Here is a 9,837-nt window from a genome sequence, read left to right as displayed (position 1 = left end):
ATTTTCATCTTTTGACTGACTGACGAAGGCTAGACAAAACAGAAAAGCAAGTGTGCTCTTTTTTTGGGTCATTGGAGGCAAAGCTCTGTCTCAGATCACATATTAAAAAAAAAGGAGAAAAAGGTGTGTGCCTGCACACTTTCTGTTAGCCACAAAAGATTTTATTTTTGCACACAACAAAAATAAAATCTTTTGTGGTTACCAGAAAGCACGCGGGCACCCTTTTTTCTTCGTTTTGGCATTTTTGTATTGCCCTGCACCTATTAGAACATGGTAAAATACCCTCTTTTTTCCCAAATAAAGTATATCACATCACTTATCCTTCTGAACTTCAATGATGCTGGGAACACAACATCTTACACATTACTGCCACTCAGTGGTAATAGTGGGGATCATTGGGGAAACATTTTCATCAGTAACGCCAACAATATCATTGATGGTCTCCCTACCTAACGATTGCAAATATTCAACAATAATGTAAAATGTGGTCCAAGAACAAGGTAGAATACAATGCCTTAAACTGCTAGATTTGTCTGTGAAGTTGTAGAGGTGCTTAGCTCATAGACATATGTCTATGGCTTAGCTGAGAAGAGACCTTCACTAAAGGCATAAAATAAATGCCAGTGTAGAGAATAGTGGCACTAAATCATATTCAGAATTTATGTTGTTCTAATATTAATAACACTATGAATGACAATAACAAGACAAAAGTACAAGTAGGTTACATTTTAGGGGTATTGTGTGGATGTGAGATACCGGTATATATATATATATATATATATATATATATATATATAGATATATATATATATATATATATATATATATATATATATATATTATAGTACATTGGGACTAAAATATTTATTTTCTTTTCTCTTTTCTTAATCTTTGAGCAGAGCTTGATATCAGTGGTTATGAACAACGCATAAATAGCAGGCAGCAGACGCCAGGAGGAGATTTCTCCCAAAAGTCCAAGGGCACTCCCTACTGCTGGTAATGATATCAGGACTCTTATTTTGAAAGGTAAACGGAAGTGCGTCTCTCCAGTTCCGCTGGTCACTCCTCCTCCTGTTTGTACTCAGAGGCAGCAAGCATGGCGGCGGCTACAACACCAGCGGTCCCAGAACAAGCAGCGAAAACGCCACTGTTGGTACCGCAGACAGGACCCCCCGTCATAGAGGGCTTCAATGTTTACCCGAGGTTTCAAGATGAGACCTTCAAAGAGAAGTTAACGAGGAAAACCAAGGAGAACCCATTCGTCCCGATAGGTGAGTTGTTACACAAGCCGCAGAGCAGAGTGAAGTTATACAAGGAGAGCACCGAGGCACAGCTTGTCCTCTACTCTGAACTGTCAAATCAAAGATATCTCAGTCTGCGTTATCCTTCATGGATCATGGATCTAATATAATACAGCCATGGATTTGTCACACTCAGCTAATGTTAGCAAACAGCAGAGGAGAAGTGGCCAGTCACTCTGTTAATCCATACTGTATGTGTACGTCTCAGCCAACGACTGTCTGTTGTCATATGATTAATCTATTTAATTCGAATGTAGTCATTATTTTAGTCCAGTCAAAATTGTATAGTTTCTTTGTTGTTTGACCCTGTGTTGACATGCAACAGTAACTGTTGTTACTTTGTTTAAAAAATATCTGAAAGTAAACACAAACCTAGGTAAAACATGTTTGATGAAATGAGAACTGATCCACTTGGATGAAATAAACCTCATACCAAGTTTTGACTGCTAAGTGGTGTCTTTAAATGTAATCAGGGTGATTGACCTTTGTTAGACAGAACAGTAGGACTAACATGTTTGACCTCCATCGCCCCATGGTATGTGATAGTTGTGATGTCTGCACACCACAGTTATCTTCCCTGTGTTGAGTTGACCGGTCCACTACCTGAAAACATTGTTCTGTCAGATGGTTGAATTTAAGCTTTGATTCGTTGTTTGTCCTCTAGGTTGTTTGGCCACAGCAGGAGCACTGATGTACGGTCTCAGAGCCTTCCAACAAGGGAAAACACACAGCTCCCAGATGTTGATGAGGGGACGTATCGCAGCCCAAGGATTCACTGTAGTTGCCCTGGTTGTTGGTGTTCTTGTTACAGCTCTGAAACCCAAGCAATGAAGATGTGACCAGACCACCCCACGCTTCTGCCATCATCCAGTTAATTAACCACATGGAAGCAGAGCAGAGCCAAATAATTATTGGACTGATTGTACTCTTTGAATGACAGAGTAATGTGTTGTTCTCAATATTGTCCAGACACCTGGGGATTAAAGCCAACACTATTTATTATTTGGAAATGGAATTGCTCATGGTGGTATCTTACAGGAACATAAAATGTATTACCAAGAGAGCAAACTGGATTTTTCTTTTTTTTGAATTTGTGCTCTAATAGTATCGAGGTAAAACTCAGATGTAAATTATGTGTCCTACTCTTCTGGGTTAAAGTTCAAATGCTCCATATATCGCTACTGTCCATATAACACCTGACTGTGTCTTCTGATATAAATTTCAAATCAAAACTGGTGTCCTGTATGTATTTGAGACAAAACATCACACTCACAATGGTATTCATGGGGCATCTATTTCTTATTCAACCTTTATTAAACAAGTTATTTAAAAAAAAAAAATCACTGGGGAAGTTTCTTGTGAACACACATTGTATATTATATATTAATGGCTGGAGTGACTGGATTGAAATGGGAGGAGGATTTCAGACAAATTGACCCAGTCTCAATGTCCACCTTTAACCCCCAGACTTCACATGTCACGTGAAAACTATTGAGTAGGGAGGGATCCAAGTGTTGTCTGAGGATTGGCACAGCACTTTGTGAAACTACCGTACTTTGCCCATGCAGAAGCATTTTGGTGGCCTCCTACTGTAAGGGTGAAACAAAGAGTAAATCCAAATCATGCCTTGATTAGAATAAGAAATAGACACAACTTGCTACTGTATACCTGCAAACTTACTGTTTTTACATCGTGGACTTTCAATTTTGCTCGTGAAAAAACAAAAAAAACATTTTAATGATAAAAACTGGCGCCAAAACCCTCTAGCACACAGTAGCATTAGGTGTGTGTATCTGAGTATGCAATGGTTGGCACTGGGTCAGACATAATTTTAGCTCCTCACATCAGCTGGACAAACTGCAATTCAAGTGATTATCTCCAGGGCATTTTTGATGGCAACAGTCTTAGCTGGTTAATATTTAAGGACAAATTAATTTAGGTGAGCTTACTCCATTTTATTTTTCCAGTTCCCTTTTCACATTCACTTTTGGAGTATTCATAATATCCAAATAGGCAACATGTGAAACGATTTGCAGACATTAATGCTCAAACTGACACCTTATTGATTGCTGTTTTAAAAATATAAAACACAGTTAGTGTGACACAAAATGGTGCAAAAAAACTTCTGCTGAGAAAACCAGTGAAATGAGAAATCGCACAAGCCGTAAATAATTTGAACTGTGAAATTTTAGATGATAGCAGAAATCTTTGGTTGTGATTTTTTTTTCTTTTTTGCTTAAATCATGCCTAATTGAGGAGGAAATCCATCTGGCTGAATACTCAAAGTGGAGTAAGAGCAAGATTAAAAAGGCCACAAGCTTATGTGCGCGAAAGAGAAAAATATACTAGCTACCTTAAATACGGTCATTAGGGATATAGTACAACAAATGTGAACAAAGAATTTGTGTGTAAAATTTTACATTGAGAGGCATAAGTGGTTACAATCTATTCCTTAACAGTGCACATAACATATATGTTAAGTGTGTGACAATGACCAAAATGCAAATTTTTAAAAACAACTAAAAATTGTGCATCCAAAATATTGGCAGAGGCATGCAATAAAGTTGACCAAATAACAATTTATAAGTTAAGGGGGGAGGAAAATGTCGAACTTACAGTAACAATATTTTCTCATGTATAGTAGTGATTAAACTGACCAGCTAAAGGATGTCGTAACAATAGAGCAGTCCTTCATCTTCTCACAGTAGAGTGAGATTAAGTATATTATGTAATTGTAACAGGCATCAAGAAAGGCGGGACGTTTTTAAAGGTTATGAAGATACCAGGAATATTATGGTAAAAGGGCGTACAAACTCATTTAATGTGACGAGGCGAGGTTAAAACTAAAAAAAAAGGCAATGTTTCTAGAATAAGAATCCTCCCTGTGAGCTCCTCTAGCGGACTAGAGGCGTCTGTTTGAGAGAGATGAGGACAGAACGCATTCGAGAAACATCCTTTGCCTGTTTGTTGGTTTTGGGATTGAAGTCACACAGACGGGCTACTCTCTCCCATTCAGATCCTGGGCTGTCGCCATCGCTCTCTGCCAGGAAGGCCTCCTCCGATGCTCTGTGGGCGGGAATGGGAGGGAAGAGGAGACGTGGTTGAGATGCAGCCTAACCAACCAACTCTGTCTGAGCCAAACATAGTTCAGTCACATGGATAGCACCTGTGTGATCCACAACAACTTCATGCATTTCTTTATACCAGTCATACACTCTGTTGGAGACAGGTTTAATATTTGTCACAACCCATGGCCTATGTAACAAACAATGAAATAGAAATGCAGCAAATATCAAATTAGGCCATCAAGGACAGACTGGCAATTTTAGTTTTGGGGCATGCATAAGGTGAAAATCAACTAGTTCAGTAATTCACTGGGTAGCGCGTACAACATTAAAAAGCACAAAAATTCTAAACCTACACAAAGCCTATAACATCAGAGTTGGGCTGTTTGTAGAAAGCCTTGTCAGCAATCCTAGTACGCAGGCAAGGCCAAGAAAGCAGGAAAAGGAAGGAGAAAGGAGAACAGGTTCAGTGTCAAACAACAGGCAGAGAAAACGTTAGGGTTTTTTGTTAAGAGGATTATGTAAGCAACCGAGAAACACTCCTAGTAAGGTGGAAATGAAAATGGCAGAACCTGAAACGGGTCTACAGTCAGTTTGTACCACTGTAAGACACTGTTGATAGTAAACAAGCTTGGAATCGAGAAGCATTCAGTCACATACTCTGGCGCTTGCACGGATGAGAACTGTGACATTTGCTTACTGCTGTTTGCATTCCTTCCAGCTCGCAAACTTCCTGTTTTGTTTTCCAGCCACTTTAACTGGACACAGAGTTCTAGACTAATATCTCATCGGAGAATTGTCTCTCGGTGCTTTCATAGACACAGAAGAATTAAACTAGCCAAAACTAGAGCCACAGTTGCAGAGTGATACCGTGCCAGACTTGGACAGAGTCTGTTGGAAAGTGTGAGAGAAGAAGGGGTTAGCTTGATTGAGAAAAGGAAATGGCTGCAATATTTTTGTAGGAATATTGTAAAACATTGACTGCTACTGGAGTAAATAAAACAAGCTTTCAGTAGACGACTGACTGTCTTTATAAAAAAAGATATATCAGATAAGAAGATATAAATAGAACTGATCAGCAGTTCTTTTAAAGCTTACAAACACAAATCACTCTGGCATTTGATCCCTTGGTACACAAGAGCTTCATCATCATCAACATATCATGATGTTTCTAAAGCCAGGCAGTGCATCTGACCTGACATGTTTAACAGAAACAATGTTTTGAATGATTTTTACTGAAAAAAAAAAGAAAAATCATACGTAACAATACAACATTTGGAGCTATTGAGCTGAGAAGACTGTGTCCATGTAGCGACAACAGCCTCACCACGGCACATCATGATCATAAACCAACTGTTACTTCTCTGGATGTTAACGGGGGACATGTCAGACACTAACCTGTTGTTGGCCTTGTTCTTTTCCATCTGCTCATTCTGGTGCACATGCCAGTCCTCCAGCTCCTTTTTAGCTTTCTCCCTCCACTCTGCCTCTGCTGCCTTGGATGCCGAATCTTGTTAGGGTGCAAGATCAGAGAACAGCACTTATCAGAGGGGTCCTCCATGGAGGAAGAAAAAAACAGGAAAAGATCTGACACAGTATTAGATTTAAGTGTGACACTTTAGATACAGTGCACCTCTGGTCTTAAAGGCAAATGACAAAGGCCACAAAATGACATACTGTAATCGCTGTGACTCACTCTAGCTGTAAAGCAGGGAGTGCATTTTATATGGAGAACAGTGCGTCAGTGAGGACATCTTTGCTCACCTAATGCTTCGAGGCGTGTCTTCTGCTCCTCCCTCCACTTGCGTAAACTCTCTGGTTCTTGCCTCTGAATATCCACCTGGGCGATGGCTGCGTAGCTGTCTGTTGGCCCATTGGTCTCCTTAAGGACAGCATATTGCAATATTCACTCCACCATAAACAGCTATTGCTCTAAATATTAAGTCAATTGCAAATCCATTACATCATAATTAATCAGGAAGAAAGTACAGTACAGTGGCTTGGAGCTCAGAAAAGTGAACCTTGCACTCTCTCTCTCACACACACACACACACCCTTGTTTATTATAATGCATCCCCCAAATCCTTACCCTAACCTAGACCATCACTAAGTCCTAACCATAAAACAATTTAAACTCATAGGGTCCAGCATTTTCGGCCTTATTGTTAATTCACTCTCTCACACATACACACGCCTTAGGTAAACATATAGTTGTGTTGTGCTCACCTGAAACATATCCCCATTCACTGTGGCAGACTCGTCCCCGAAGCCGTCTGACATGGTTAAAAGACAAAACAGAGTTCAACCTTAGGTTTGGTTCATGGACTTGTAAGTTAGTTCTCCAGTCAAGCCACTGTTTCCCTATGATCTGACCACCTTGCTCTGCTGAAACTAACCTCTATCGCTCAATCTGTCTTCTAGAAATGCAGTTGCACCTGTTCGGGCACTGATGTTGTCTAAGGATAAGCAGCTGCCATTTAACAGGACAGGATTTTCCGGTGTTAACAGCGACCTTACATTATTTAGTTCAGTAACAGTGGTGGTTGTAAGTGTTAAGGTGGTCGATGGTGGTAGTTTGATATGTTGAAGCTAACAAAGTCACGGTAAAGTGCCCTGCTACCGTGGTGTGCAAACAAACGCACTACTGTCTGTTATTGGGCTAGCTAAGCCACAATGCTAACACTAGTTACATTAGTTAAGTGTATACAGGAGCATTAGATAATGTAAACAAACCTTACAGCCAGTATGTATCAACTAGTTGCATTGTTGTTAACATATAGGGTTGGGGTAATTGTTCACGAACTAACTAACCACCAGTCCAGTTCAAGTACCGGTATCCAGCTCTGTTAGCCTGTTAGCTCGCTAGCCGAGGCTACCTCCAGCCCAGCTCAGGGACAAACTTGCCGTAGCTGTCCGGCTGCGGCTGAGCCGGCGGCGGCTGCTGCTGCTCCTCCGCTCCCTCCAGAGCCCCGAACCCGTCGCCGTCGTTCTCTATCCCCGCGATCTCGCTCTCCTGCTGGGCCAGGAAGGCTGCAGCCGGGTCCTCCTCGGTCGGGTGTGCTCCGTTGTCAGCCATCTTTCACAAAAGTGTTAACAAGTTTCACTGAGCTTCCTAGCTAGCTAAATGTCAAAAAGCCCAAGAACCAGGCCGCCAGCTGTGTGACGTTAATTCAAAACAATTTAAATATGTAACTCGGTTTGTCAGATACTCCGGGTAGATGACGGTGTGCAGCGATACCGACGATTCAATCGTCTGAAATAAACAATCTGAGCTTCGACTTTAGGCCCTCACTGATGATTCATGATTTCTTCACTTGTTCAGCCACCGTGGTGATGATGATGAAGCAGGGCAGCACCCCGAGGGTACCAGCTCCCATTCACTGCGCTGTGTCTCCATCTGCTGGTTCTCTGCTGCATCTCTCTGTCAGGAGCTGTGCTGGTCAAAGTGATGTCCCCAACCCTGCTCTTACTTGATCTTGGACTGGTAACCACTTCTCCTTCTTCTTTTTTACTCTTCCACATCCATAATATATTGAATGGAGCACACTTCATCCATGAGAGACAGCTCACTCAATCATTTAAGAGCAACTGAGGGCAGTTGATCAATACTTTCACGCAGTCTTCTCTGTGAGTAAGGATGTGTTTTACTTGTTAGATTTACCTCATATAGGCCTACCTATATTCACACCTTCAAGATATCCTTTGAACTCCTATTCATTTTAGGGTTAGTGAAAGGGCCATGACAAGTAATGACAATTTTGTCTCTCATCAGTGTGATGCAGGGCCGTTGTATAGGGGGGAAAGGTGATGATAATTCTAGGGGCCCATAAAATACCCCAGTATTGCATTTGATTTATTCTGCATAAGACCCTGACTAATACTCATAGTAATGCTGCATTCGCATCAAAACAAAGTAGGCTAAATAAAAAATGATAATACATACGTAATTGAAAAAAAGAAGAAAAAAAAAAACGAGAAAAAAAATGGAAAAGTTAGGGGGTAGGGGCCCACTTTAGTATTCTTTAAGGGGGCCCAGAATTCCTAGCAACGGCCCTGAGTGTGATGTCAAATCCTATCCATACAGGAACAGGTCCATGGTCAATGCACCAACAGTAGGCTACTAAAGTATTCAGACCTTTACCTAAAACAGGCTAAGTAGTCAGAATTTCTCAAATCTAAGTATTGCAGTCTTGAAGCATTGATGCAGGGTCTGTCACAGCAGACATGTCCAGACAGACAGAGATGCAAAATATGTTTCTAACCTAAAGTAAGATGAGAAAACACTAATTCAGATTTGCCTGATTACTTAGCCTATCTAACACACATTTGTGTCCACCTATTTTTCAATATTATGACTTGACTGATGTTCTGTTGAAAAACCCTGATAGCCTACTTTTTTTATTTATTTAACTTTTTAACATAAAAAAAAATCCATCATTTGTTGTTGTTCGTTTAAAGGGACATGCTATCCTGCACTGACACAGATGAACATGTCTGCAGCCGGGCTCGGCCTCCTCCGGTGGTTTACAGCCGGAGTAGAAACGGAGCAGCGGCCCATGTGACTTCTGACGTTTCAGCCGAGTCCTGCTAAAAAGAATGTGAGGGAATGATCCGCTGCTCACCAAGGAGATCCACGGAGGCTTCCTGACGTCCGCTTTAAGGAAGTCCGAAAGTTAGCCTGCGTACACCCAGTGACTTTTCAATCCGGGAGACCGACTCGTGATGTCTGGCGAACACACGGTGGGACAGGAGGTAAGTTAAGCTAATTGCATCTGTTCAAACATCTGATCGCACTCCTTTGTTTGTGTGAATGTGTAGGTACATGCTGTAACTTTTTTCTTTTCTTTCTCTTTTAAATAAGTCTCCTTCTCAGTCTTTCTCAGTGTGACTTATTGAATGAGCCGTGTTGTGCAGAGTAGCCTACACTTTGACCGGCTGCTGCTCGGAGCCGCTATCGGTCTGAAGCGTTGCAAACTACTTTGTTAGAGCCGAGTTTCTCCACTTTTCTTATCCCTGTCTGCTTCCTCCTCGATTGGGAGTGTAGCCTATATAAAAACACATTGAACGTCTGCGCTGCAGTGCCATTACCACTCTTCACAGTGTACCCTTTAATTACCTGTTGCAAATGATTGTCTTGGTTACAGTGAAACATTTAAAACTAAGCTATATAAACTCATTATCATGTGGCCAAGCGTGTAATTCAGTGTATTTTAGGATAGTAGGCTACTCAGCACCCACATTACAAGTTCCTATAGAAACAGTAGAGTGACACCAGAGGAAATTATAAATAGCAAGACCATAAACAGGGGTAACGTCACTTGAAGGGGTACAGAGAGACATAACTATCATGTTTATTGGCTTATTCTAATTAATTCTCCACTCAGTTCATTTGCATGGTGATATTTTTTAATTAAATGCATCCAGATCCATGCTGTTAGTTCCACTATTATGTTACAAGTTGTTTAAAACAA

General features: G+C 40.9%; 3 protein-coding genes across 8 annotated transcripts in view; 2 read left to right on the top strand and 1 right to left on the bottom strand.

Moving 5' to 3' along the window:
* The first annotated feature begins 1,069 nt into the window (after positions 1-1,069).
* higd2a (HIG1 hypoxia inducible domain family, member 2A) lies at positions 1,070-2,533 on the top strand. Its single transcript, XM_085790156.1, has 2 exons — positions 1,070-1,271; positions 1,966-2,533. Exons 1-2 carry the CDS (start codon positions 1,097-1,099, stop codon positions 2,130-2,132), a joined length of 342 nt encoding a protein of 113 aa, XP_085646282.1. The 5' UTR covers positions 1,070-1,096; the 3' UTR covers positions 2,133-2,533.
* A 495-nt stretch (positions 2,534-3,028) lies between these two features.
* cltb (clathrin, light chain B) lies at positions 3,029-7,701 on the bottom strand. 3 transcript variants are annotated; one of them, XM_085790157.1, is made up of 7 exons: positions 7,271-7,701; positions 6,593-6,639; positions 6,131-6,248; positions 5,765-5,876; positions 5,237-5,257; positions 4,723-4,776; positions 3,029-4,367 (listed from the first exon to the last, which is right to left on the bottom strand). In XM_085790157.1, exons 1-7 carry the CDS (start codon positions 7,440-7,442, stop codon positions 4,196-4,198), a joined length of 696 nt encoding a protein of 231 aa, XP_085646283.1. In that variant the 5' UTR covers positions 7,443-7,701; the 3' UTR covers positions 3,029-4,195. The 3 variants fall into 3 exon arrangements, with proteins under 3 accessions (XP_085646283.1, XP_085646285.1, XP_085646284.1); XM_085790159.1 differs by lacking the exon at positions 4,723-4,776; XM_085790158.1 differs by lacking the exon at positions 5,237-5,257.
* A 1,281-nt stretch (positions 7,702-8,982) lies between these two features.
* The window catches only part of pdlim7 (PDZ and LIM domain 7), a 31,898-nt gene continuing 31,043 nt past the window's right edge, over positions 8,983-9,837 (top strand). For all 4 annotated transcript variants that reach the window (XM_085790152.1, XM_085790151.1, XM_085790153.1 and 1 more), the window contains exon 1: positions 8,983-9,118. In XM_085790152.1, the coding sequence (XP_085646278.1) occupies positions 9,089-9,118 (30 nt within the window). In that variant the 5' untranslated portion in view covers positions 8,983-9,088. The remainder of the gene's footprint in view (positions 9,119-9,837) is intronic.

This window comes from Trachurus japonicus, chromosome 10, assembly GCF_045865225.1.
Source record: "Trachurus japonicus isolate A0001 chromosome 10, Traja_1.0".
Taxonomy (NCBI): Eukaryota; Metazoa; Chordata; class Actinopteri; order Carangiformes; family Carangidae; genus Trachurus; species Trachurus japonicus.
The sequence above is the reverse complement of the archived record's forward strand: the minus strand, read 5'-3'. Positions and strand labels throughout refer to the sequence as shown.

Bases quoted from the DNA above. Each gene is read 5' to 3' on its own strand.
- higd2a (XM_085790156.1), top strand. From the start codon at position 1,097: ATGGCGGCGGCTACAACACCAGCGGTCCCAGAACAAGCAGCGAAAACG. The intron at 1,272-1,965 runs GTGAGTTGTTAC...TTTGTCCTCTAG, and splicing joins GAACCCATTCGTCCCGATAG to GTTGTTTGGCCACAGCAGGA.
- cltb (XM_085790157.1), bottom strand. From the start codon at position 7,442: ATGGCTGACAACGGAGCACACCCGACCGAGGAGGACCCGGCTGCAGCC. The intron at 6,249-6,592 runs GTGAGCACAACA...GCTGTCCTTAAG, and splicing joins TGAATGGGGATATGTTTCAG to GAGACCAATGGGCCAACAGA. The intron at 5,877-6,130 runs GTGAGCAAAGAT...CACCCTAACAAG, and splicing joins GACACGCCTCGAAGCATTAG to ATTCGGCATCCAAGGCAGCA.